The sequence below is a fragment of the Tripterygium wilfordii genome, chromosome 13, assembly GCF_013401445.1.
Source record: "Tripterygium wilfordii isolate XIE 37 chromosome 13, ASM1340144v1, whole genome shotgun sequence".
Taxonomy (NCBI): Eukaryota; Viridiplantae; Streptophyta; class Magnoliopsida; order Celastrales; family Celastraceae; genus Tripterygium; species Tripterygium wilfordii.
Genome location: NC_052244.1, coordinates 16,521,576 through 16,549,402, shown reverse-complemented (window position 1 = coordinate 16,549,402; position 27,827 = coordinate 16,521,576). Strand labels below are relative to the sequence as shown.

The 27,827-nt window shown below is 38.6% G+C and overlaps 1 protein-coding gene and 1 pseudogene across 1 annotated transcript; both read left to right on the top strand.

Moving 5' to 3' along the window:
* Positions 1 to 8,116: 8,116 nt before the first annotated feature.
* On the top strand, positions 8,117 to 15,366 carry LOC120013461 (probable acyl-CoA dehydrogenase IBR3). The gene is made up of 17 exons (XM_038865271.1): positions 8,117 to 8,397; positions 8,489 to 8,623; positions 8,804 to 8,944; positions 9,082 to 9,213; positions 9,520 to 9,705; positions 10,048 to 10,125; positions 10,240 to 10,356; positions 10,862 to 10,960; positions 11,066 to 11,183; positions 11,974 to 12,239; positions 12,372 to 12,557; positions 13,542 to 13,684; positions 13,879 to 13,963; positions 14,046 to 14,255; positions 14,345 to 14,497; positions 14,680 to 14,784; positions 14,877 to 15,366. Exons 1-17 carry the CDS (start codon positions 8,263 to 8,265, stop codon positions 15,066 to 15,068), a joined length of 2,481 nt encoding a protein of 826 aa, XP_038721199.1. The 5' UTR covers positions 8,117 to 8,262; the 3' UTR covers positions 15,069 to 15,366.
* Positions 15,367 to 15,900: 534 nt separating this feature from the next.
* LOC120011909 lies at positions 15,901 to 20,120 on the top strand (annotated as a pseudogene).
* Positions 20,121 to 27,827: the final 7,707 nt, after the last annotated feature.

Genomic DNA, 27,827 nt, shown 5'->3' with positions numbered 1-27,827 from the left:
GGAAATGAGAATAATAAAGCTGTAAAGGAGTAGCATATATATCAGATTTCAATCGCAGATTTTTCTGTCAGTTCCAAATGATATGATTAAATTAGAAGCTTTCTCCACACTTCATTCTTATGCCCGTCAACTAGGTGCTAAGAAATCAATTGTGGCTTTCACTATTTCACATACCAAGAAACCATTTGGATGATAGCCTAGTTGGTGAATCTCTCTAGTGTCTAATCTTATGGAGGCGGGAGATCCTGAGTTCGGTTCTTACATGGAGCAGTACCATTGTGGCCACACGTCAGGTCTTTTAACTTGTTACTATTTCAGTCCAAATTACCATTGAATCTGAAGTAGAAAGTTGGGGGGTTGTGTAGTGCTCCCAACCCAACTGAGCTAATATTTTTGAATAAATCAAATCAGATGCTCTTCAACGCATGATTTCTCATGGAATCCTAACTAACAGCATGTAGAATAGAAAATATTCCTATGGTTTCTGGACTTGCTTTGTGGAAAATTCTGCTTTAAAGGTAAAAGAAATATATTCTGGCTTATCTAGGACTTTCCACATATTATGTGGGGGTCTGTGTATATCATATCTGTCTCCGACCTTATCCGCTGTGAGAATATTGTGCACGAGAGTTTTTCTTACCTTTTAATGAGTTATTAAAAGAACTCAGAAGGTGAAGAAAATGCTTTGTATATTCTCTTGTATCATAAAGGGGAAGATGTTCAAGTTTATCAATGGAGCAATAGGAGGTCTCTAACAAGATAAAAAGCATGTTTTTGCCTCATAATTTCAAGTGAAAACATATCTATCTATGTATCCACTCATGCAAGACAGGAAATCCCACCACCTTCATATGTTTCCTCTACACAGAATTTCTTCTCCAGCACTTTTTGTGACAAGCTGTTGCAGCCTAAACAGTCTAAGATGCCGGTCGAACACGAGGGAGTTGCAGAATATAGTCTTGAGCCTTGGCATGTATTGGCAAAGAGTGGCATTCAGTGATCATTCAGCTATTGATTCTTTCCTGATATAAATTCCAAATCAACCCTAAGAATATATAGATACTCTTGAAGAGAACATCTATATGCAGAAACACAACATTCATTGTCTTGTTTATGAAGCAAGCCGGCCTGTAATCTCTATTCAAAGCATCTGATTCCCATTAATATTGCAGGTCAGGTCCATAATACATATATGAGCAGATACTTATAAGTGCTTGATCAAAAGAAATCATTTTATTCTGATTTGATTCCATGCTTCAACAAGGTTTTTCGCTATTCAGAACTCTTGTTCAGCAAATTTTTTTTTCCCTCTGATCAGTTTCAAACTCTTGTTAAAATAAGTTTAAATGGACAAAAAAAAGTACTGTAGTTATGGAAATTGGAATCTGAGCTTCTATTAACTAACCAAACCAACTGAGCTTCTACCGGAAATAAGATTAATAATTTTGTGATACAAATGTCCAACATTGTTTAGATAGGGGACTTGTGATCTATTGATAAGGAGGCCAAATGTCTTCCTCAATCAGCCAACAAGTTTTCTAGCTAGTGGCCTATTGAGCTTGTTGATTACAACCAGCCCATATGTGAGTAGTGGTTGGTTAAGGAATGCATGAGTCTGCTAGGTGTGTGTATGGGCTCGCACCTGGCCTGGTTATTAACATTTTGATTCTTTCCCGACTTATTTTGGTGGTCAATACTTTGTGATCATCTGTTCTAACATGTGAAAAGTTCTAGTTTCATCTGCATGGTAGGAATGTGATTGATAACCACTTGTCGATTATCTAACTGGTTATCTCTTCGAATTAGTTAGAGCGTAAAGAATCTAGCTCGTCTAAGGTCGGGAGTTCAATATTCTAAACTGGCGCTGGTGAGGGTTTGTGTGCCTAGCATGCTTAAAAAACACACATGTAAACAAAAAAAAAGGGACTGTGAATGGTCCTATATTTTATTGCTCAATCTTTAGAAAGCATTAAACCTTTGAAAAGATCCTCAATCTTTCAATTCTGTATGTTATGTAAAAGTAGGTTTTCACTGAAAATTCATTCCCTTTGCACTTTATCAATCATTGAAGCATAATGTTTCAGGATTTATTCTGATGCTTACTTGGAAGGCAATGTCAGAAATATCAACCCATATTCTCATTAACGATATTGTTTGCTTTGGATTTACCGGTTCTCATGAATATATGGGGTTCGACACACTAAGTCAATTAATGAAACACCCGATAAATCACCAGCTAAATGCTGCTAACAGTATTCTAAGATATCTAAAAGAGACCATAAACAAGTGCATTCTCTATCCTAGTACTAATCACTTGCAGGTCCTAGCTTTCTGTGATGCAAATTATGCTTCCCATATAGACAATAAAAGGTTTGTTATAGGTTATTGTGTCAAATTAGGTCAATCCCTGATTTCCTGGAAATCCGCAGAAGCAGAATACACTTGTAAAATTAAGGCAATAAGAGCAAGACACATAATTTTGCATATGATCAAGAAAAGTAGAAAAATACATACATTGACTCCGTATATATATAGGTCGGAGAGTAGCAGGGTACTTGAATAGGCTTTTTCCAGTACTCCATGTTACTCCAACACTTATACATACATGCATGGTCTGATATATAGCCAAATTATTACTTACTCATTATACATATATATAACACTATATCTTCCATTCAGCCTAATTGGCACGATGATCCACGATCACCCTCCCACCGTAGCGATGAGCAGCCTCATCACAACTGATAACAGGCTGCTTCACAGTGACAACTTGGGGGTACACGCTAGCTTGCTGGTGATGAATATGAAGATGATGTTGATAATATTGACGTCCTTGAGGTGGATGAGAAGGTTTTATTACCGTAGGCCTGCTGGGTCGGGAGCTGCCCAACTCATCAACGAGAGCAAAGCCTTCCCTGCCGATCCTAGCAAGGCGTTCTTTTCCTTCCCAGCCGTTGTTCCTAGCAAACCAAGCTGATTCTGAGGCCATTTCTGCAGTTGGCGAACAAATGATTGATTTTGAATGTTTTGTGTTGCTTGGTATGTGAAGTTTGAGTAGTAGGACTATTTATAGATAAATCACAGCAACTACCGGCCATCTATAGATTCCCTTTTCATTAAACTGTAATTACATGTTAATTAAGAATCATAAGCTATTTAATTAGTTGTATTTTAAAGTGGAAAATGTTCTTGGTTACTTCAAGTGGTGTGGTTTTGACGCAGTAGAAAACGTAAGACAAAGGTTAAATCTACAACACAAGAACTAGAATATTCCATCAGAGCGAGAAGCAATTTTAAATATTTTTATGAATTCATGAATAAATATTTAGTATACTAGGAAACTGAAACAAAGTAAATATTAAGAATTTAGGAAATTGTCAAAAAATAGTAAAATGCTAATTCAAAGGCCTAAATAGCATAATTTGGCCTAAATAGTGTGAGGCTAGTCATGACACAATACTAGTCTTAACGACCATGTCGAATTGAGTCACAGTGTCAAATTTCGTGCAATTCCAAACTCGTGACGTTTCGATCCTACTAAATTGTAATTGTAATAAACATGCCAACATTGACTTGGTCAGACCGACCAGATGAGAGACTTACATAATTACAGAACCTTATCTTTGGTCAAAAGTTGCATTCACAAACAGATTCTTTCTTTCAGAAATTTATCGAACTTGAGCAATTTTTTCAGTGACTCATATTCATTGTCCTTTGCGAATCCGATTCCCTTCTCTAGCTTACAACTTTTCAGCGGGATCATATTCTTATATAGCACCTGAATGAATAATAGTTGCTTCAATCTGAATTTTTTTTCACAATCTGAAATTTTTTTTGTTCTTTTTTCTTTCGGTTGTTTAACTGATATGGCATCATAGTGCTTACGCAATCGCTATGATGCAACCAGCATCACATAAGACAGAGATATGTACAGCATAGTTAAGAGATTACTGTTAAAACTATGTATATTGACTGTGGTAAAATTGGCTCAAACGAGGGTGCTGGCCGGATTCACGACAGGAGGTCTATCGCTCAAGCGACCCATGCAGTGCATCGCCCAGGAAGCTTGCCGCTAGAGCGAACTCGTAACTAACACGAATTTTAGGGTCGTTACAAATAGAAGTTGCCATTAGAAATTCCAGCCCATATACACATCAATCATATTGTCGAACCACATAAAATTCTCGTGTTCTTTACCTCTTTGTTTGATTCTATATCTTTAATTTGCTTGGATCTTGTTTTTGGTTTAGTCAATCATTGTGTGTTCTGTCTGTGGATTTAATTATAGCACAAGACTCGTAAAAATCAAGGCAAAAGAAATGGTCAAGATGATATTATACTTTTAATGCAGATTAGATAATGAACCTGTAAGTCTGATGTATCAGTATCTAATTCTGCTATATAAAATGATTGTCTTTTGCCGACCATTATCATGATTGATCGGTTAGGCAGCGGATTGGTCTTAACATTTAAAGCTTCAGATGACCAAAGATTCTCAGATAATTCATTTCATACCAAAGATATGCTCAATGGTGACTACCGATGTGGGATTATAGTCTTGACAGCAGCCAAGGTTCGTACTTCTATATATAGTCCCTCTACGCTTACCTTCTTTATCAAGAAAAAACAACAGAAACATCCTTACTAAAACAACGAATCTCCACTGCTCTCTTAACTGCAGAAATGGCAGCGCGCTTTGCTAGGAACAATGCCCGCGATGACAGAGACCGCCTTACTAGGATCGGTGAAGAAGGCTTTGCTCTCATAGATGATCAGTTCTACAGTGGCAATCGTTACCATAGGCCTGGCGGTGGCGGAAGGCCGCATGCTGCTCCTTCTCCTCAAGAACCCCAATATCACCATCGTCAGTATCAGAACCAACAACAACAACCACCTTATGCATACCATGGACCCTCAAGCTATACAGTGAGACAGCAGCCTGTCATCCCTACCGAATATCAGGATCGCCCTCGTCCATATTTTCATCGTCAGTACCAACACCATCAATCTTATTATCTGTCATATGAGCCTCAAGTTATCACAGTGAGGCAACTGCCTGTTATCAATAGTGATGAGGCAGCCGAAATGTTTGGTGGGATGGCGGTCGTCGAGCATCGTGCCAATTCCGGTTTTAATTAACTCAAGGTATAGTTTGTGTTAGCTACTAATTAAGCAAAGTCAGCCTCTACTATATGCGTGTAATGTAATAGTGCTTGTAGTCACGAGTTTCCACTAATAGCAATACTCTTATAGCCACACGCTGGCTTTTGGGCTAACTTATAATGTCGTCAGGTGAGAAATTTCTTTGTGCGTGAGCCGTAAACTCCATATCGGATGTTTAAAGGGCAAGTTTGTATCGTGACATGAGAGTGTACTAAAAGAAATGGTTCTGAAAGTACCCCCTGTTGCTTTCGCTTGCTATGTATTAAAATAAATGTTGTATGCCTCTCTGTGATATGTATATGTATATATGAAGCTTGTTTACTCTCTCTGTACGTGATCATTATCTGCACAACTTTCGCTCTAATTATCGTTAGAGTAGTTTCTCTATTTTTGGACAAATTAATTGGTATAAACATTGGATCTTCCAAGAAAGAGCAAGTCAACAAAAAACCTTCCAAAAACCCAAGCTTGTATATCAGTCAGTGAAAAGGTAATGAAAACCAAGAAGAAGATCATATTCATCTACAAAAGAGGAGTTGTTAAGAAATGGAAAACAATATAGAGAACAGAAAATTGTGGAGGCTGTGAATATTTGAAGAATTTGAGATAGATGTTTGGCCCAATCCATTTGAGGTATTGTCTGCTCTAGGCACAAAGCTCGCAAGACTTTGTCTTTTAAAAGGCGCATCAAGTATTACGATGTTGGGTCAAGCCTATTAAACCACATCACTTCGCTCTCACCAAATGATGTGAGACTCTAATAGTGTTAACAGATGCAGCAAGAAATATTGTCGTTTATACAAGTTGTTTGTCAGCAAAAAGGCATGTATCACTTGGGTGATAACGTAGTTGGCAAATCTTTTTAGAGCCAAATCGTATGGACTCAGGAAGTCATGTGTTTAATTCCTATTGAGAGTAATACCCCTTTATATCCATGTGCTGGACTTTGATCCAATTTACCATGTCTTGAGAAACTATCCGAGTTTACATCAATATTCACTCTATAGACGATATGGAATAATATGCTTATTGTATATGCACCAATCATTACCAAAATCAATAGAAAACTACTCTCCAGTACCAACCAACTTTTACTTCTCTTTATAGCTTGCTTTCTCAATTGTTCCTATAAAATTCTTCTTACATAATGAAAAGATAGGCACAGGGAATGAAATATTCCTTTTGGAAGATATTTTGAATGTCTTGAGCCTCCATTATAAAAATGCCATGGATTATTATATATGCTTTCATTTAAAACTTATAAAGCAATAAGAACTATTATCTGCCACATTAGAACTAATCACAGGCCTACCAGATAAACCAGAATCTTAATTGTTTATCAGAACATAGGATCACAATCATGGTCTCACAATCATTTTCCACTAATTTAGTCCAAAAGCATCAAACTAATATTATAATATTCAGATTAATTAGTTATAATCCTATAGAGTCCATGCTTTTTGATCTGGAGCATCTAAATTATTTAATGTGTTCTTCAATATATATTGGAATGATTCTTGAGAAAACTGTACAGTAAAAGAAATGCATGCCATGCGAGATACACGTACAAAACTAGCTTGATCTTGGTGATGTAACAGGAGGTAGGACTAACGTCAGGATGTGTCTGTTCGGCTGGATCGAGATACCCTGCACATATATGAGAAAACATGAGCTATATTCTCAGTTATCATGCTTCATGTGGGTTGTCAATCAACTCTTCGGACAGGGGCAAAGCCATTAATTTATATGACCACCACATCTTGAATTCTTTGATCCAGATTATGCGCCCGAAAATTTTTTAGAATTACTAATATTCAGGGGGGACCGGGCCCCATAGTCCCCTGTCCTTCCGCCCCTGTCTTCGGGTACTATTCCTCATTGCTCGGGTGCCTTCTTCTCTGCCGATCACTTCGACTCTGCCTTGATTGGAGTCTGAGGTGAGCCTATGCGGCACCTCAGTTTGCATGTCGACTCGATATTTTGTACCACGTGTCAGAATGCTAATGGAGGGTGATTTTAAAATAATCACACCATGAAAAACATGAAGCTGGAGGCAATCAAATATCAATTAGCTTATGTTGCATGAGAGCCATGATATTAGTTTTTACCGGTAATTTTCGTAACTCTTTTTTTAAATGTTTTATTGTCAAAAAAGCAGGCTAAGCGGGCTTAGCCCACTAGTCCATGTAATGTCAGTACAGCAACCCACTAAGCCCATAGAAGCCCAAGTCCAGCCCATACCAGTATTCCGGATTTCCGTTATATAAGAATTAAGAAACGGTCCGCTAAGCCCTCGTCCCCGATTGAAATCAATAATTAAAACAAGATATAAAATGACGTCAGCATATCAATCTCAATCCATGATTTGTCCTTTTCTTTCCTTGGCATATCCGTCCATATCTAAAACACTATTTTGTCTTATAGTTTTGAATACCCTTACTACTTTCGGCAGATTTTGCTAATGCGATCGGAACTCAATTTAGGTTGGAACATTACAACTGCTCAGTTCATCTGACAAACTATTCGTGTATTTTTATTCATGATGCAGAGTCTAAATCTTACGGATATATTGTGAATATTTGTGAGTATGTTGCATGTGTGTGACTTCTATGTGACATAAAAAAAATTAGTACATTACATAATCTTCTATATCTATCAATATAAATTAAACAAATCAGGTGTTATATCTCAAACCCGCGCATACAATATCACAAAATTGATTGATGATATTTGATGAGTCATCATCCATCCAGTGATGGTACCTCCCCTCTTTCCTCATAATCCAAACATATGTTCTCTTATTAAGTGGTGTTAAACTCTCTTAATTGAATTATAGAGCTTACAAATAAGCATGGTAATAAATAAAATGATTGATTATATTGACATATTTGATTTATTCTTTATTATTATTGAAAATACACCAGCAAATAAATACTATACAAATACTGCGGATAAACCATGACGTAACTCTCGCTGGTCGCTGCCACTGGTTCTCTCTTCGTTATTGACGCTTGTGATCGTCGTCGCATAGCGCTTCAACCAGCTTTAAAGGTCAAAATCTGTATCCTCTGTCCATTTCACAGAATTGAAAGATTTGAAATGGCGAGCAGTACATCGGATCTGCTAACTCAAGTGAATCCAGCTCACCAGCTCGACCTCGACGCCTTGCTTCGCTATGCCTCTGCAAACGTTCCTGGCTTCCCAGTCTCTCCCTCCTCTTTCACTCTCTCTCAGGCATGCGTATACGTGAATTTTATTTTTTATTTTTCTTCAGTTTTCTGATTTATTTTGACATTTCGTTTCCTGTTTTGGTGTGTGATGTTAGTTTGGGCATGGACAATCGAACCCTACGTATTTGATGGAAGTCGGGGAGGGAGGTGCTGTCAAACGGTACGTTTTGAGGAAGAAGCCTCCGGGGAAACTGCTGGAGTCTGCTCACGCCGTTGAAAGAGAGTTTCAGGTTCCAGTTTCTTGTGTTCGTTTTTACTCTGACACCGTGGATAGTTTTTTTTCCCCTTTGTTTGGTTGCCGAGATAATTTTTTGTGTTCTCAATTACGAAATATTTAAGTTTTTTTTTTTGAATATACGTATATTTATATTTAAGTTGTTTGCGCAAATTTTTGATCTCTCTCTAAACAGGTTCTTAAGGCGTTGGGTGATCATACGCCAGTTCCAGTTCCCAAGGCTTACTGTTTGTGTACCGATCCTAGTGTAATTGGGACTGCATTTTACATCATGGAGTTTCTGAATGGGCGCATATTTGTAGACGCTGGGTTACTGGTATGAAGTCTCTGCATTTGATTGAATTGATAATCTAAATGTGGTTTTCTCGTTTTTATAACAAGTCTTAGGATGGATGATGATAGTATGATACTTTCTGTTGTTTAATTGAGAAAAATCTTCTGAATTGTGTCTAGGGTGTGGCACCTGAGAGGAGGAGAGCAATTTACAGAGAAATGGCAAGAACTTTGGCTTCTCTGCATTCTGCTAACGTGAATGCTATAGGTCTAGGGAAATACGGACGCCTAGACAACTATTGTAGACGGCAGGTGCTCTAATTTATTTCAGAAATTTGCTGCTCTGGTTCTTACTCATATATTGTTCTCAACGCCGTACATTGGAATGCTAACATCATAGATTGATGTGAACATATTAAGGTTTTTTGTGGGATAATGGGGAAAGTAGGGAAAATAGGAATTACCTGCATGAACATCCACTTTGTCATGTCTTCTGCATACAGGAAAAACAGCCAAAGCTCCTAGAAATTTTGGTTTTAAGCAAAACCATGAGAAGTTTACAAGAAGTGGATGGCACTGCGACTCAGTTTGCTTCTATGTTTTATGATGTTGTTTTAGGTGGAGAGATGGGCAAAACAATACGTTGCTTCAACTGGTGAGGGTAAATCTGAGAGAAATCTTAAGATGTTGAAGCTGGTTGAGTGGTTACGGCAAAACATACCCCATGAAGATTCTTCAGGAACACTGGGAGGCCTAGTCCATGGAGACTTTCGCATTGACAATCTAGTATTTCATCCTGTTGAGGTCTGGTACTTCTAATTATTATAATGATTCATATAATCTTGGATATTTCACTTTATATATCTCAATGTTTTCCAAATGCATGCTTAGCAAAGAGAGCTTGAATTTTTGGCAAAAAAGAAAAAACTGTTGTCTACTGAAGATGTGTCTGATGCCTGATGGTGATCGGTGTTCCTAAACCTAAACCCTAAATACTGATATGCATGCTTAGCAATGAGAGCTTGAATTTTGCGAAAAAGAAAAGAAAAGAAAATACTGTTGTCTACTAAAGATGAGTGTGATGTGATTGGTGTTCCTAAACCTAAACCCTAAATACTGATATTCATATCTGACTTGATCATCCAGGACCAAGTGATTGGTGTTCTGGACTGGGAACTGTCTACTCTGGGAAACCAAATGAGTGATGTTGTATTCTGCTGTCTGGTACCAGAACAACCTTAGTTTCAGTTTTGTAACCTTAAAGAGTTATCTACTGTAGTCTTGTTATTCGTCCAGAAGTCTTTCTATTCTTCTAAACTCTGTTTTCTTTTTTTTCAGCCTTATATTGTGGACCTTTACCATGGCAAAGAAATAGGTCAAGGTTTTGAATTCACTGGGATTCCTGAAGGGATCCCTTCTCAGGCAGAATTTATTGCGGAATACTGCTCTGCAGCTGTAAGACCTATTACAAGCTTTGATCATGTTGTGTTCAGCCTGCATATATTTTACCTTAATTGTCTTATGCAAACACATGGTATTCATCAAGAAGAGTTATTGGCTCTGTTCCCCAAGATAAGGTTAAGTAGGTGCTTGAGAAAAGCATCAAGTATATTATGGAGCTGATGTACATAATTGTAATTAATATGAGAATGTTTTCTAGAGTAGTACTGAAGGATCATTATCTGTTGATCTTACAACCATAAAATTGATTATAATGACGAGCATGTTACGGATTGTTTAACTTAGATGATGGCCATGTGCACTGGTCCATGGTCAGTGTTATTTCAGTAGATTCTTCTTGTTGATGTTAATTAAGTCACTGAGTTCACTCTTTTGTCTCCATGAAGTTTCTTTATGCCATCTCAAACTATCTTTTTTTGTATACTAAATTGTTTTTAAGGTGTGCCATTCACTGAAATAAGTGTAATACTCGTCCTTTATTCAATGTCAAAATGCACAGGGAAAAGCGTGGCCGGCTGCTGAGTGGAAGTTTTATGTTGCCTTTGCTTTGTTCCGTGGGGCATCAATTTTAGCAGGAATACATAGTAGATGGCTTATGGTATTCTACGAAGAAAAGTCTGATAAATTAATAGCAATCTTGTGCAAACAGCCTTCTTTTGGTGGATTTTACCTTGATATATATTTTGTCACAATGATAATGCAGGGCAATGCTTCAGGAGGTGAGCGTGCCCGCTATAGTGGGAATCAAGCTAATGACCTTATAGACTCTGCATGGGCTTTTATTGGACGGAAATTTGTTCTTCCTGAGCATCCTCTATCTGGTAGCTATATTTCTATGTTATCTTAGAATATTAAATTCAGCTAATCAACAGGCTTGCTCTCTTATTTCTCACGTTGATAATGGAAAGTATAAAAAAGTAACCATCGTGAGAAAAAAAATATTGTATGCATGTTTATTAGGAAGTCAAACCTGGGCAGCCTGAGAATAAGGGAGATTGAGGTAGCAGCCATTTTTACTAAAGTAGTGGACTTTGATTCCCTTGATACGAGTATTCCCCATGAGTTATACTTGATTTTATTTGTAGAATTTCTGGACCATTACTACATCCAGGCAAATAGGGAGAGTAATGAAAATTAGAGAGGGGGGGGGGGGGGGATGAAGACTTCGTTTATGTTGAGAACATGGTGATGATGACTGATGAGTTTAACTTGTTGATATTGTCCAATCAATTTTCCCGTGTGTGTACCTAATTAGCACAGAACTAAGATCTGTCTTTTTTCTTCATTCGCTAACAAACTCCAGCATCCCAAACTTGTATCTTGAAATTCAATTAGCTGTGGCACTCTTTGAGGCTTCAGAAACATTTTGCAGTTGGTCAGATGGATTAGGTTACTAGGTGCAGGATTACCTGGGAGCCTCAAACTGAGCATTAGTAATGTATCCCTGCTTTTGTCTTCATTTTGACTTATAGTTCAAAACTTTGGTGAAGGTTCTCTGTTCTTTGAACTAACGACATTGGTTTCGATATATTTGAACACCTATTTGCTTGCCCTTCATTCTGACTCGTACTCAAGACTTTAATAAAGGTTTTTGTTCTTTTAACTACCCAGCGGGCATCAAATCATATGATATGAAGAATGCTAGTGGAGAGAACAAACATGAAGGTTTTTTGAGGGAAAGAGGCACATTTGTTCCAAGGAAAAGGGTAGCAGAATTGAGAAACAGATTGATTAAATTTATGGAAGATCATATCTATCCAATGGAAAATGATTTCTCCAAACTTTCACTGTCTTCCTCGCGTTGGACAATTCACCCAGAAGAGGAGAAATTGAAGGAACTGGCTAAGAAAGAAGGCCTATGGAACTTATTTATACCTGTATGGATCAAGATTTTACTCCACACCAGTCATATCTCCTGCCTTTCTGACTACATATTTCACTTTTCATTCTTATGACTGTTCCTTGCAAAGTAAAATGTTACAACCCTGTTTATTTGTGTTTTTATGTAGATTGATAGTGCAGCTAGGGCCAAAAACCTATTATTTGATGGGAATAACCATGGAGATGCGTCCGACCTTTTACTTGGTGCGGGCCTTTCAAACCTTGAGTATGGATACCTTTGTGAGGTTATGGGTCGATCTGTTTGGGCTCCACAGGTGTTCAATTGTGGTGCACCGGACACTGGAAACATGGAGGTAGAAGTTGCTTTCAGATTCTTTAGTTTAAGATGTAATTGATGATTGGATGTAGCTATATTAGGTTTTTCTTTATCCTTTGGAATTACTGAGCTCTGCATCGTAGAAAAGTTACATTTAAGTACTTTTCAAAACTGAATGAGTGGTGAGTGATCTGTGAATCGAGAAAAGTTAGATTTAAGTACTTTTGAAAACTGCAAGAGTTGTGAGTGATCTGTGAATCAAGTCCTTTAAGTCACTTTTACAACTAGTACAGTAAAACCAGTATTCTTTTCTTTCTTTTTTTCTTGTAAATGGAAATTTCATTGATAAGGAGTAGTTGTCTCTAAGACAGTAAATATTGTTTCTCCCTTCACATTTATCTAGCACTAAACCAAATCCTAAGAGTGGCCCACCATCTACTTTTCAGGGTTGGAGTTTTCTTACTCTCAGAGTTTCTTCTGTCACATTCTCTCATTATTTTCCAGCAATTCATGAATGGTATTTTTATAGGAGGAATGAGAGAATTTTTATAGGAGAGAGTAGGTTTTATAGGAGAGAGTAGGAGGCAGGGAGGTAGACCTAAAAAGACATGGCTTGAAGTTATAAGAAATGATATGAATTTAATAGAAGTGGATGAATGTATGATCCATGATAGAAATGAATGGAGAAAACAAATACATGTGGTGGATTTCCAATGATGTTCTCATAGACTCGTGTAGCCAACCCCAAACTTTTGGGATAAAGGCTCGGATGATGATTCATGAATGGTATTGACTATGTCTTCTATACCTTTTTTTTCTTGGTCTTGTTAATAACTTCCAAGCTTTTAGTTCCTTTATTGCTTGAATCATAGTAATTTTGTGATGGATAGAAAAATATGCTTATACGACTTTTCATATCTGTGCAAAGGACAATGTAGCATAACTTTTGCCGTATTATTTGTTTACCTTTCGTTGGTTGAACTGAATCTGGTTATGCATGATGCGTTTGTTTTCATTTTAGGTATTGTTGCGTTATGGTAACAAAGATCAGCTGAAAGAATGGCTTATTCCTTTACTTCAAGGAAAAATTCGCTCCGGATTTGCAATGACAGAACCGCAAGTTGCATCTTCTGATGCCACCAATATCGAGTGTTCCATTAGAAGGTAGACTTTTGCGGCACGTTGTAGGCAGGGAGGGGTCAGCTATTTCATTTTCCTTCCCCCTGCCGACCCCAAAATCATGGAAATGAAATTATCATCTGCTCTAATACCAAATTTTTTGATAAAGTAGCCATTAAAAAATCGAGTCAAAAAGTCTTTTCAAATTATTTGTGTCTATCAATGCACTCATTGAGCAGAGAAGGGGATTCATATATTATTAATGGGACAAAGTGGTGGACAAGCGGAGCCATGGATCCTAGGTGTAAACTTCTGATTGTCATGGTTAGTTCTTGTAATACAGCTTGACAGATTAGTAACATCTGTTCATGTGGTCAGAAAAAGGCTCATCTTGGACAATATGCAGGGAAAAACTGACTTCAATGCCCCTAAGCATAGGCAGCAATCTATGATCTTAGTGGATATGCAAACTCCTGGTATACATGTAAAGAGACCGCTCACCGTATTTGGGTTTGATGATGCACCTCATGGGCATGCTGAAATTTTATTCCAAAATGTGTGTGTGCCTGCAAAGAATATCCTGCTGGGAGAAGGGCGTGGATTTGAAATTGCCCAGGTAAACTGTTTCGGTGCTTTCTTGGGTAATGTACTGAAATAGCTTAAGAGTTATGTGACTAAACCCTGGTACTATGTATGTTCTTCCAGGGTAGATTGGGGCCTGGAAGATTGCACCACTGCATGAGACTGATAGGTGTAGCTGAACGTGGCATGCAGCTTATGGCTCAAAGGGCTCTCAGTAGAAGTGTGTTTGGAAAATTGATTGCAGAGCATGGTTCGTTTCTTTCAGACATTGCGAAGGTATTACTTTTAAATCCTTGAGTAATAAATTACAAAATCAATTTCCTTTTTTTTTTTTTTTCCTTTATGGGTTCTCATTGAGTTTCAGCCTTATCTACTTCATTATAGTGACCACCTACAGCTAGCTTTGCCTTCTGTGTTATGATGGTGGTGATTTTCTATTGATTGGCTGTCCCATGCAGTGTCGAATAGAGCTGGAAAAGACAAGATTATTGGTTCTGGAAGCAGCCGATCAGCTTGATCGGCTTGGAAACAAAAGAGCCCGTGGGACAATTGCGATGGCCAAGGTAATTGTTAATTTGATGTGCATGTGCATAAATGAACAATATTTTCCAAGTGGATCAGCCAAATTACTGATGAAATCTCTTGTACCGAGCAGGTAGCAGCTCCAAACATGACCCTCAAGGTGCTTGACTTGGCTATCCAAGTTCATGGTGCAGCTGGGGTATCGTCTGACACTGTTCTGGCGCACCTCTGGGCGGGAGCAAGAACCTTGAGAATTGCTGATGGTCCTGATGAAGTCCACCTAGGTACAATCGCCAAGTTGGAATTACAAAGAGCTAAGCTTTGAAAGCTTCAGAGCAATAAGAGTATTTATTTTCAATTGGTTATACAGGAAGAATCACAGGGACAGTCCAGTATAATACCACAAATAAGAGTGAGAGTGTCCATCAAATTCACACTGCCCATCCCTTTATAGACAAAGAAAAAGGGCTGAAAATGGCTACTCAGAAACTTAATAAATTTGTATAAGTTTAAGCTTCACCAAGAGTCCATTGTGTACAGATATTCTAATTATCGTACACCAAGCAATGTGGTTCATAAGGAAAGTTCAAGTCTCTCTCAATGAAAGGTGTTTTTACGACTAAGTGTTGTTAAATGAAACCACACAAAAAAAAAACTGTGCGGATCTGATGTAAATCGATAAATTTAAAACGGATAATATTTGTTGATTTGAGTGGGTTAGAATTTTTTATAATACTGCTCCAACCAGCGAGATTTCAACATCATCAAAGGCGGTTGAGAGTTAAGACCCTCTGCGAGTTTGAGAATCTGTGGAATTGTAAAGTTGCTCCATCCGATCTGATGTGTAGCCACTAGTCGCGTGCAGCAAAATTATGGGTAGAAGTTTTAAGTCCAACCCAATTGGAAAGTGGAAACAAATTAACCAAATGTTCATCACAGGCCCCCGCTGGGCTTTGTCTTGAACCATCAGGGCCCAAGAGAGGAGATCCACGGACTCAAGGAGGCAAGGGCAATCCCGTAAGAAAACTCAAGTCAGAAAGAAGCGAGCCTGCAAACTATTGGGCTACATATTGGGCCACAGAGGCCCAGTCTAAAAGCCCAGCAGAGACCCATAAGAAAATTCACGCCACCAGCGAGCGGGAAAAGGTGGTGGAAAACCGTTTTGAACCGTCCTTGTCTCTGTCACTCTGACTCTCGCCAAGAGCCAAAACTATTGGCATTACAACCACGCACCAGGCAAAATTACTCTTCGGCTTTCGTCTGATTTCTCTCCCAATTTCTTGCGAACCAATCGAAGTCTAAAACCCCAATTTTAGGGTTTTACATTTTGAGGATCAGAATATAATTTTAGGGTTTCAAATCAAATTCGGGCACCACCATCATGCACAGTCCAATAGAACATGAATAACCGCGGCGAAGAAACAGGAAATGGAGGCCGTGGTGGGTTCCACACAGTGCAGGCGGAGCTTGATCTCGGTGCTAATTGGGGGGTAGATCTCACAAAGAAGCTCGAAGAGTATCTGTTGAAAATCTGCTCCGGTGAAATTACAAGAAGTGAAGAGGATGACCATTTTTCTGTTAATTTTGCGGAAGGTGAGGATTTTAATTGCACTATTATGCTGTTAACAACTTTATTTGGCTATTGATGGCTTTCTATTTTCGAAAGGTCTGTATTGGTACTGAATTTGATACCATTTTTTGGCAAATATAGCTGCTTTGTTGCTTCAAGGATCAACTCAGGTGTATAGCCGGAAGGTGGAATATCTGTACAACTTGGTTTTGCATGATTTAGAGTTCCTTTCTCAAAAGAGGTTTGATTATTTCTCTGACTTTGGTTGGTTTTAATGTTTGAGTACAATTTGCATTTGTAACTATTGAGCGGCAATTATATCTAATGGATACGGTACTAGCATTGCTTGGAAAGACTGCCATGTGTAGGCGTATTAGTTCTTTTGCAGCTTTCTGCTGATTTAAAGCAGAGGAGAATCCTTTTTCTTCTGTCATTTGTAACCATATTCAAGTTTGTCTTATGCATTGATTCAGATATTCCAAATTGCAATCTGTTTTTATCTCTGAACAACAATGGCCTTTTGGGTTTCAATATTTTTTTTTATATGCATCATATTGTGTTTGATCATCTCATAGCAATTACCAAAACACTAAAGCGAAAGAGAATATAATGGGTCAATTATTGACTCTTATGATTTATATACTACATTAATTTCAGTAGCAATTGTTTCTTGGACATTTACGACTTACCATGCCCAAGCCTTGAACTATTTCCTGGAATCGCTTATTATCTTTATATTTTTCCCCTTCCCTCAAATTATTGGGCAGGCAGCAAGAACAAGAGAGCACATCAGTTCAGAATGAAGAAAGTGGTTCTTGTGTAGCTCCTGAGGAACAGAATGATCTGTTTTGGGGCTTGGATGATATCCCAGGTAGTCTTTCCATCTGTTTTGTAGTTTCTTTGAGTTAAAGAGCAAATATAAGATAAAAATTTCCTAATATTGCAGTGGTAGCAAGGAACTGCCTGGATAGTTCAAAGAGCAAAGACATCTCTTTGAACCACTTTGTGAAGCCCCCTGCAAACCTAGTTGTTCTTGAAGGTGATTGCTTAGATACCACTTGTGATGGTGGGGAACTAGAGTTATATCTGGTATTACAGTTTCTTCCATTTGTCTGTATATTGATGCACCATCCCTGCAGTCTAACTAAATTTTCATTTTCTATTTGTTCACAGTTAGCAACCAATGATCTCTACAGGGATTTTATCCTGTTGGACCCATGTGATGCCGTAACAGTAGATAATTTCTTGAAGGGGGATGCAAGTATTAAAAGGCAGAATAATGCTTACAGAGGCAGTTCAGTCAGTAAGAACTTTCAGTCCCCTACAAGACGTTCTGGTGGAACTACCCATAAGTCATCTATCAGAACGAACCAGGATGCTAATATCAACAGATCTGTTGCGGTTTGTCGTGGCTTTGAGAATAGTAATGTTTATACGGTTCTGATCATCCAGCCTCTGATAATTTTGAATATGGTGATCTTGAAATTGATATAAATGATAGATATTCAGACCCAGGAGAGTTGGATGCATCAGATGCTGATGATGATGATGATCTGTGGAAACCTTTAAATCCTTATGAACCCGGGAACTTGAAAGTGAAGCCATTCAGAAAAGGTTGTTAAAAGATTGTTTTATCTTACTTCATTAATTATCAGCCCTTAAATTTTCCCGACTCTTGATTTTTGCTTCTCTGATCATTGTTCAAATAGCAGCAAAAGCTTCCAGAAGAAATGGGATGAACTCTACTGCGCGGAGCTCTTTGAGTACTCTGTTTCCACTTGCAAGAATGAACGGAACTATTAGCCCGGAGTTGACAGAAATGTGGGAGAAGCAATGTAATGCTCTTGAAAAAGAAAAGAAGTTGCATTCTTCTTCATTATATGAAAAGGTACTCTTTTTCCTGCTTTTTGTTTACCTGAAAAAATCATAGTTCTGCATGAGACCTGATGCTATCATTCCAGTTACGGCTGTCGCTCGCTAATGGAGGATCTAATCCTTGTGACACTTTCACTAATCCTGAGAATGACAACGAGGATCATGCGTATGATGATGATGTTCCAGATTTGGGGGAACCTGATTTTGACATGCCAGAATATATGGATGAGGATGTTCCTCTTTACCATGATAGGGTTAGTATACAAGTAGTTTTGATTTAAGATATATATATGAAATATTTTGGTAGAAGTGATTGTAAATTGCGTGTTAATTATCCTCTAAACAGAATGATGGTTCTGCTTGCTTTGATACCAATGAAGCTTATGGAGATGGAGTTCCAAATTCTCAGGCAAGCCTGGAAGATCTTTGTCGTTCTCATCTGGTAAATGGTTTCATCTAATTTCACATGGATGTCTAATAAGCGACTAATTATTTACATTATAATTTTAACAGCATTTGTCCAAAAGAAATGTCAACGGTTACATAAGCAGTCCAATTTGTTTTGAAAGCTTTTCCAGTCTCTCTCTCTTCACTTTTTCTATCATGGTGGCCGTGTTGCACTTTTGATGTATTGACTACTCAAGCTTTGGTTTCTGGATTTTATTTCAATAGTAATGATCAACTCCAATAGCTCATTACTCAACTGTATTCTGATTACTTTACTTGAAATCTTTTCCTTTTAATGTTTTGCTTGCTTATTATTGGAAAGTGGCATGCTTAGTTAACTATTCTTATTGTTTGCAGGATGCTCTCCGTGCTAGCATTGCCGAAAATGAGAAGCAGACTGAATTGGCTGTGCGAGTTTCGTCATGGAAACAGAAAATTGAGCACAATCTGGAAGAACAAGTAAATTCCATTACTTTTGCTCTCTCTAGGTTTGATTTTTTTCTTCTTCTTCCAGTTATCGGTCTTTAGTTTCTCCATTACCTTTAAGTTTTTTGTTTGTGATAGGATTCACACCCTCCATTTGATATTCATGCCTACGGTGAAAGGATTTTATCATCTCTTGAAGGAGATAATGCCATGTCCTTTTCTGACATTGTGAAGGGTCAGGAAAAACATGATGTTGCTCGAACCTTTTCTGCACTTCTTCAACTGGTAACTTTCTTCTTGATATTTCAAACTATAATCTTGTCTTGGTATCGTGGATTTCTGCTCTTATAGCCTCATAGAGTTATTCTATTATCTTACATGCCAAATCAAATTTAGTCCTTTTGAGTGAAGTCAGTATTGAAAGAAGCTTGAAATGTTCTCTCCTCGTTATATGACTCAGGTGAACAATGGTGATGTTGCTATGGATAGGAGTAGAGTTGATGGTGAGTCCATTTGTTACACAGCTGTGAATCCTTTCCATATAAAGCTTCTTAAACATAACAAGGCACGTGAGGAAGCACGATTTCATCTGTCGAGAAAGAGAGTCAAATCTCCTCCAAGTAAAGGACTTAAGAAAGCTAACAAGGACAAGCCCATGATAGAAAGATCTCCCACTTCCAATTCATCTCTAGCATATGGATTAGCACCTAAAACACAGCCAAACTGCAAGTTCACTGTGAAGCCCGGAAAGGTTGGTGGCATGAGGTGCACACCTGATGGCAAGAGAAGACGTAGGTCTCGATTTGTCAAACCAGTTGACATAAATTCTGCTGGATGACACAAACATCATTTGCAAGATGAATTCAACATCTCTGCTGAATGGCTTTTAGTCTTGTAACAATAACTGTAATATGGTAGTTTTAGAGCACTGATTGTTCTTAATTTATTACTAGTTGCAATTTAGTAGAGAGCCCTGTAGCATTGTATATGCATAGAACAATTTTGTTATTTGGCCTTATAATACCATTAATCATCATTTTAATACACAGAAGTCTTCCAGATTTACTTTTCCATGGACATGGAGAGCGCAAAATACTCTATGACTAGAAGCTAATTGACTTGGTCATAACCGCCATAAACGGCCTATGATAAGTTTCAATGGAGACTGACATCCAGGAGAATGCCTCAAACATCCCAGCATCTTGCAGGGTTGAACTCAATGCCTCAGATAACCAACTTCTCTTCATCCAATTCAGGCACAGCAACATCTTCCCTCATTACACCGACATAATCATCGCCTACTGACCGACACCAAAGTGTGTGTGTACTTACCCCAAGTGTAGGGTATCGTCAAGTAATAAACCGGTGAGTCCGGTATCGATCCACGAGGAAGCAATGCAAATTTGAAGTGAATGATATGCAAATGACTAGCTAACACTAATAAACACAATGACTATCAAATAAAAGCAAGTAAAAGAAATGGGCCGAATGACTCGGTAGCATGAGCGATTTTGTAATCAAAGTAAGCACAAATTGAATTTAAAACAATTAATTAAAAACCTAGTCTCTAGTCCGTCCCGGTGGTTACTCGGTTCTCATACTCAAGGTATTATTGCAAACACACACAACCATACACAATGCATTGTGTGATACTATCAATCATGCATATGCAAAGAGAATTGGGATATAAGACTTCAATTCATACATGTAGGCCATCGGGTCTCTTAATCTACGATGAACGCAAAGGGATAAGCACCTAATATTATGGATTAATGTTCCCCCTTGGGGCTTGGCTTGGCTAACACCCTAGTTTCACACTCAAAGATCAATTAACCATAACTCTTTCATGCACATTCCTAAATTAACCCAAAACCCCATCATCAATACACATAATTAATAGCTATGCTATGGAAAACTCAATTAATTAAGGAAATCATGCAATGGGTTTAACAATTCTCAATCAAACACATTAGATGCAATCCCTAGACTAGACAATCCAAAGATACAATCAAATATGTCATCTCCATAGATCCAATCACACAACCACGAAATTAAAAGAGCAAAATCAAAACTACAATTCCATGAACATACCTTGAGTAATTGAAACCGAGCACCCACCGTTTGGGACTAGAAACTAGAAAGAGAACTTAGCCACTCATCATAATGGGTATAAACATCAATTTTATAGATGAAAATCAATGTTTACAAACAAAATCACGAAAAACCAAGAAAAACTTAGAGAGAGAAGTAGAGAGAAAACAATTGAGGCAAGAAGTTGGAGAAGATGAATTATGAGAAGGAAGAAGAAATCTTAGGGTTTTCTCCTCCTTTTACCATTGAAAATACCTAACTACCCTTATACAAACTTTCCCCATTGGTTATATACATGATTTACCCCGAATGCCCTTGAAATGTTGTGCAGAAAAATTGCAGTTCCGCGGTAGTGTCCGGACAGGTGTCCGGACACTTCATGCGTCCATCAACTTTGAAGCCTCTGTCTCAATTTGTGAAGAAAGCGTCCGGACGGCACTTGAGGTGTCCGGACACCCCCTGTCCGGACAGGTGTCCGGACACTTGCTGAGTCCCAGCTTCTTCTTTCAGCTCCAAAGGTGCCCAATTCAGTCATTTAAACCCGATTTCCTGCAAAACCAACGGGAAACATGTATAAGGGTAAAATTACTTTATTTAAACACAAATGAATTACTATAAGTACTAGAACCTCCTAATTAGATAGTATTAGGACCTCACAATAGAGGTCCGGTCACCTACCCGTGCCCCACCCTGTGCAAACAACTCCACCACTGCAGGTAACATTCCATAATACTTTTTCAAATCATTCACCAGCGGCAAGCCACTCTGGAACATGCCACACATACACAGGAGGAACAAAATCATCGATGGTAGCCTCCTGCCATGCGTGCTGCCCATCCCTCATCTGGTGTTTATAAGCTTGGCAATTCCTTACTCAGTGTGACCCTTAGGCCCCACTTGGACGTATGGGCAGTACCCACATGTTTGAACAGCATACTTCTGCATAAGTTTGGAGGCTCCTGATCGCATTCTCTCCCATGCTTCCCATGCGTTTAACAGAAACACCTGCAAAAATGATAGACAGGCAGGATGCAAATATTAAATAATCTTCCTCAAGCTTACTACCTGAAACTTAAAATGAAGAGATCATATTGACATTCAATGTGATAAGTTTCAATGGAGAATAGACAATCATGGGATGGAGAGGGATAGACAATCATAGAAGATGGAACCTTGCATGTCCATCGAATTCATGTCTGTATACTTAATGAACTCACTTGGGTTATAAACTTACAATTGAGAAAACAAAGATTCTCGTCAGTGGAGCATTTCAACAAACAGCAATACAACCACAGGGCATAGATTGGCCAATAAAGACAGCGGAATCCAAGACTATATACTTAATTTTGCAATCAAATCTTTTATTGAAGTGGGAAACACCTATATAGCTATTACATTGGTTTACAATCAATGATCTACGTAATTACAATCTCTATCAAAGTCACTATCAAAGTCAACAATTGAGGCATCAATTATGAACTTAGACAAATCAATATTGATTGCCGAATCTTCAATTAAGGAAAGTCTTCAATCAATATTGAGTTTGTCAATAAAGTCTTCAATCAATATTGAGTTTGTCAATAAAATCTTCAATCAATAAAGTAAATCTTGGGTAAATCTTTGACTCTATTCAACACTCCCCCTCAAGGTGGTGCATAGACATCGTACATGCCCAGCTTGACAAGTGAATCAGCAAACACTGAATTTGACACTCCCTTGGTTAACATATCAGCCAACTGATCTTCGGTCTTCATATACGGAACTTCAATTATTTTTTCTTCTAGCTTTTCATACACGAAATTCCTATCAATTTCCACATGTTTAGTCCGATCATGTTGCACTGGGTTCTCAGCAATTTTAATTGCTGACTGATTATCACAATACAATTTCATTGGTCTTTTAATGGACAAACTCAGCTCCCCCATAAGCCGTTTGAGCCATAACAACTCACAAATACCTTTCACCATTGCTCTGTATTCGGCTTCTGCACTAGACAATGAGACAACTTTTTGCTTTTTACTTCTCCAAGTAACCAGATTTCCTCCAACAAAAGTTAAATACCCAGTGGTTGATCTTCTTCGGTCTCCTTTACCTGCCCAATCTGAGTCGGTATAGCCCCATACGTCTGCATGCCCATTCTTAGAAAAGAGTAAGCCTTTTCCCGGTGCAGATTTTAAATATCTCAGAATTCTAATAACTGCATCCATATGTTGTTTACCAGGATTGTGCATAAATCTACTCACAACACTGACCGCATATGCAATATCTGGCCTCGTATGAGACAAATAGATTAAACGCCCAACTAACCTTTGATATCGTAATTTGTCTATTGAAGTTTGATTCGAAGACTCTTCCAATCCATGATTTTGTTCCATAGGAGATCCAATTGGCTGACATCCAAGCATACCAGTTTCTGTTAATAAGTCAAGCACATACTTTCGTTGGGACAAAAATATACCTTGCTCAGAACGAACAACTTCAATGCCCAAAAAATATTTTAATCCTCCCAAATCCTTCATATCAAATTCAGTTGACAAATAGTCTCTCAGTTTACGCATTTCTTCAGAATCATTGCCTGTTACTACCATGTCGTCAACATAAATAATGAGAGCCGTTAATTTATCACCAACTCTTTTCAAAAATAAAGTGTGATCTGCATTACTTTGCTTATAGCCGAATCTTCTCATAGCAAGTCGGAATCGACCAAACCAAGCTCGAGGAGATTGTTTCAACCCGTATAAGGCTTTCTTCAGTTTACACACGACACTTTGATCACCTGGAGCTTCATATCCTGGGGGCAGAGACATATAAACTTCTTCTTGTAGCTCACCATGTAAAAAAGCATTTTTTACATCATATTGTTGTAGAGGCCAATCAAAATTTGCAGCTAGGGATATTAGGACTCGAACCGTATTAATTTTTGCAACAGGAGCAAACGTTTCCTGATAATCAACCCCATACGTCTGGGTGAATCCTTTAGCCACAAGCCTAGCTTTATACCTATCAACCGAACCATCAGGCTTGCACTTGACGGTGTACACCCACCTACAACCAACAGCTTTTTTTCCTTTCGGCAACTCCACCAATTCCCAAGTTTGATTTTTCTCAAGTGCTGTCATCTCCTCAGTCATTGCAGTTGCCCATTTTGGATCCAACAACGCCTCTTGCACTTTAGTAGGAATATCTATGACAGTCATATTACTGACAAAGCTTCGGCATTCCTTTGACAGTCGGTGAGTGGATGCGTACTGAGCAATAGGATATTTCACTTTTCGCACAACCTCTGGTGAAAATCTATCTGGTGGAACACCACGAGTACTTCTTGGTGGGAGTACGTATCTGTCAGTTTCAAACGAGACACAAGTATTATCACAAATATTGTTAGTATTAACATCAGACTCAATGCTTACCTCAGGAGGATCTGTACGAGGAGTATCGGGAGTGGGTACTAGCGAAGATGAGAGAGAGGGAGCTTCAGCAACAGTATCGGCAACACACAGTGGATCAGGAAACAACTCCATCGAATTTGGAGCTTCAACAACAGTATCACCACTCGGGCCCGGAAGCGTGGAATTGGGTGAAGAAAAAAACATTTCATGTTCAGAAAAGGTGACATCCATAGTAACATAGAACTTACTTGTAGGAGGATGAAAACAACGGTAACCCTTTTGTGAAGGATGATAACCGACAAATACACACTTGAGGGCACAAGGATCAAGTTTCGTGCGGAGATGTTTCTGTAAATGTACAAACACAACACAACCAAACACCCGGGGAGGAAGTGTGAGGTGCGATGGCAGTGTTACATAGGATGCCAATTTATCAAGTGGTGTCTGAAATTGTAGAACACGAGTGGGTACCCTATTCAAAAGATATACAGCTGTGGTAACAGCTTCTTCCCAAAAACGTGGTGCCATGTGGGCTCCAATAAGGGCAGCACGTGTAATCTCCAAAATTTGTCTGTTTCGGCGCTCAGCAACACCATTCTGTTGTGGTGTATAAGGACAAGTGGTTTCATGCAAAATTCCATGAGTCTGAAAATAAGCTTGTAACTCCTGATTTACAAATTCACCACCATTATCAGATCGAAGAACTTGTAAATTACCAGAGAATTGTGTTTTGATCATGGTATGAAACGTGCGGAAGCAAGCAGCCACATCACTCTTATGACGCATAAGGTAAAGCCAAGTCATACGAGTGCAATCATCAATAAATAATACAAACCATCTAAAGCCAGTAGAAGTAGTAACAGGGGCAGGTCCCCAAACATCCGAATGAACCAACGCAAAAGGCACAACTCTTTTATTAGAACTATCAGAATAAGTAGCACGATGACTCTTGGCCAAAACACATGTATCACACTGAAAATTGGAAGGTTCACATGTAGAAAATAAAGTAGGAAATAAATATTTCAAGTAACCAAAGGAGACATGACCCAAACGATGATGCCATAACCGAATCTGATCTTCTGATGCCCTAGATGACCCTTTTGCTGATAGAGATCGTCCCATACTAACATCTTCCACATAATATAATCCCTCTCTCTTAGTACCACGCCCAATTATCTCCCCGCTGCAGAGATCCTGAAGGAAACAAAAAGTAGGATATATTAATACTAAACAATTTAGTTGTGTAGTAACTTGTGGCACAGATAAAAGATTATTGGAAAGAGCAGGAATCAATAAAGTGTGCTCCAAGGATAATGAAGGAGTTAAGTTAACCCTTCCAGCGCCCGTAACCGGATATGAAACACCATTGGCATTGGTGACAGTAGAGCAATTTGGTAAACAAGCATCATGTAATAAGGACGCATCAAAGGTCATATGATTAGTCGCACCAGAGTCAAGAATCCAACCGGGATCTTTTTCAGAATTTGTTGCAAGAAGGGCTAGACCAACACTACCTGACTGTTGGAGAAGAGTAGGATCTACCACAGAGTGAGTGATATCAACTGGAGTAGTGGAAGCCATGGTATCCATTGAAGAAGGAGTCGGTGCCATTGGGACTGTAGGTGAGGTGCATAGCGCAACTTTACCACCTTTTCGAGCTTGTAATCGCTCTTTGTGAGCCTGCCACCACTCGGGATATCCATGCTTTTTGAAGCAAGTATCTACAATATGTTTGGTGCTGCCGCAATGAGTACATTTACCACCAGTAGGTACTGAAAGTGACAAAGAACTTGTTGGAGTTCCATATTTTCGAACTGCCATAGCCATCTGAGGAACTTCTGAAGACATCATTGTATTCCGGCGAAGTTCTTCACGTCTCACAGTTGAGAAAGCATTATCAGGTCCAGGTAGAGGATTAGTACGAAGAATATCTCCCCGAACAGAATCATATATATCATCAAGCCCAGCCAAAAAAGAATAGACTCGATCTTCATCAATTTCAGCCATTCGAGTCTTAATCACATCTGGCTGAGTAAAGGTAATTGGACGACGATGATCAAGCTCCTGCCAAATAACCTTAAGATCGGAATAGTATGCAGCCACAGGTCGCCCTGCCTGCTTAGTTGCCATAGCTTTTCGAGACAGATCATACAAAATAGATTTATCAGCACCCTCAAAATATGTTTGAGACACAGCATCCCAAACATCATTCGCAGTGGGTAAACGAATAAAGAGATTCATTATATCGGCCTCCATAGAGCCAATAAGCCAGCCTTTTACAGTAGCATCCTCCATCATCCACTTGTTATATGTAGAGTCACTAACAGTAGGTTTCGAGGTCGTACCTTTGAGATATTCCATCTTTCCTCGTCCAGCAACGAACATAGTAACCACCTGAGACCAAAGAGTGAAATTTGAGCCATTCAGTTTGATCCCATAAGGAATAGAGGTTGGTTCTTGAGTTGGCGTCACCACAGGTGGAACTATAAGAGCACCGGATTCAGCCATGAGTTGTTTGTAATTTCTGGATGAGATTCTGGTTCAATGGTGCAATCGGCACCTGTTATGGACGAAGCAATCGGCTTCTGTCGGATGGTTGGAGCAGTCGGCCCCTAGTAGCTACGGTGATGGAGAGGTAGTATGTTAAGAGAACCTTGCTTCGATACCAACTTAATTTTGCAATCAAATCTTTTATTGAAGTGGGAAACACCTATATAGCTATTACATTGGTTTACAATCAATGATCTACGTAATTACAATCTCTATCAAAGTCACTATCAAAGTCAACAATTGAGGCATCAATTATGAACTTAGACAAATCAATATTGATTGCCGAATCTTCAATTAAGGAAAGTCTTCAATCAATATTGAGTTTGTCAATAAAGTCTTCAATCAATATTGAGTTTGTCAATAAAATCTTCAATCAATAAAGTAAATCTTGGGTAAATCTTTGACTCTATTCAACATATATAACATAATAAAGTTTCAGAATTTACTCTAATGCAATTAAAACTAAGCATTCTATGAATTTAACTATTTAAGTAAGCAAAAGAAGACGAATGATATGAAGAGGGAATGATATAGGACCCTTACCTTCAACACCGTTGAGGCGGGTGGGACTTTTCCTTCCTTCCAGAGATTCAAAAATTACGACAGAGAGGCAAATAAAGAACCAGCCTCGGGGCCTACTTATTCTTTTCCAATGGGCAGCAGGCCCATGATTCAAGGATCTATTGGGCTTTCTTAAAAGTGAGGCCCATATCTAATAGATTTGGGCTAAGTTCGG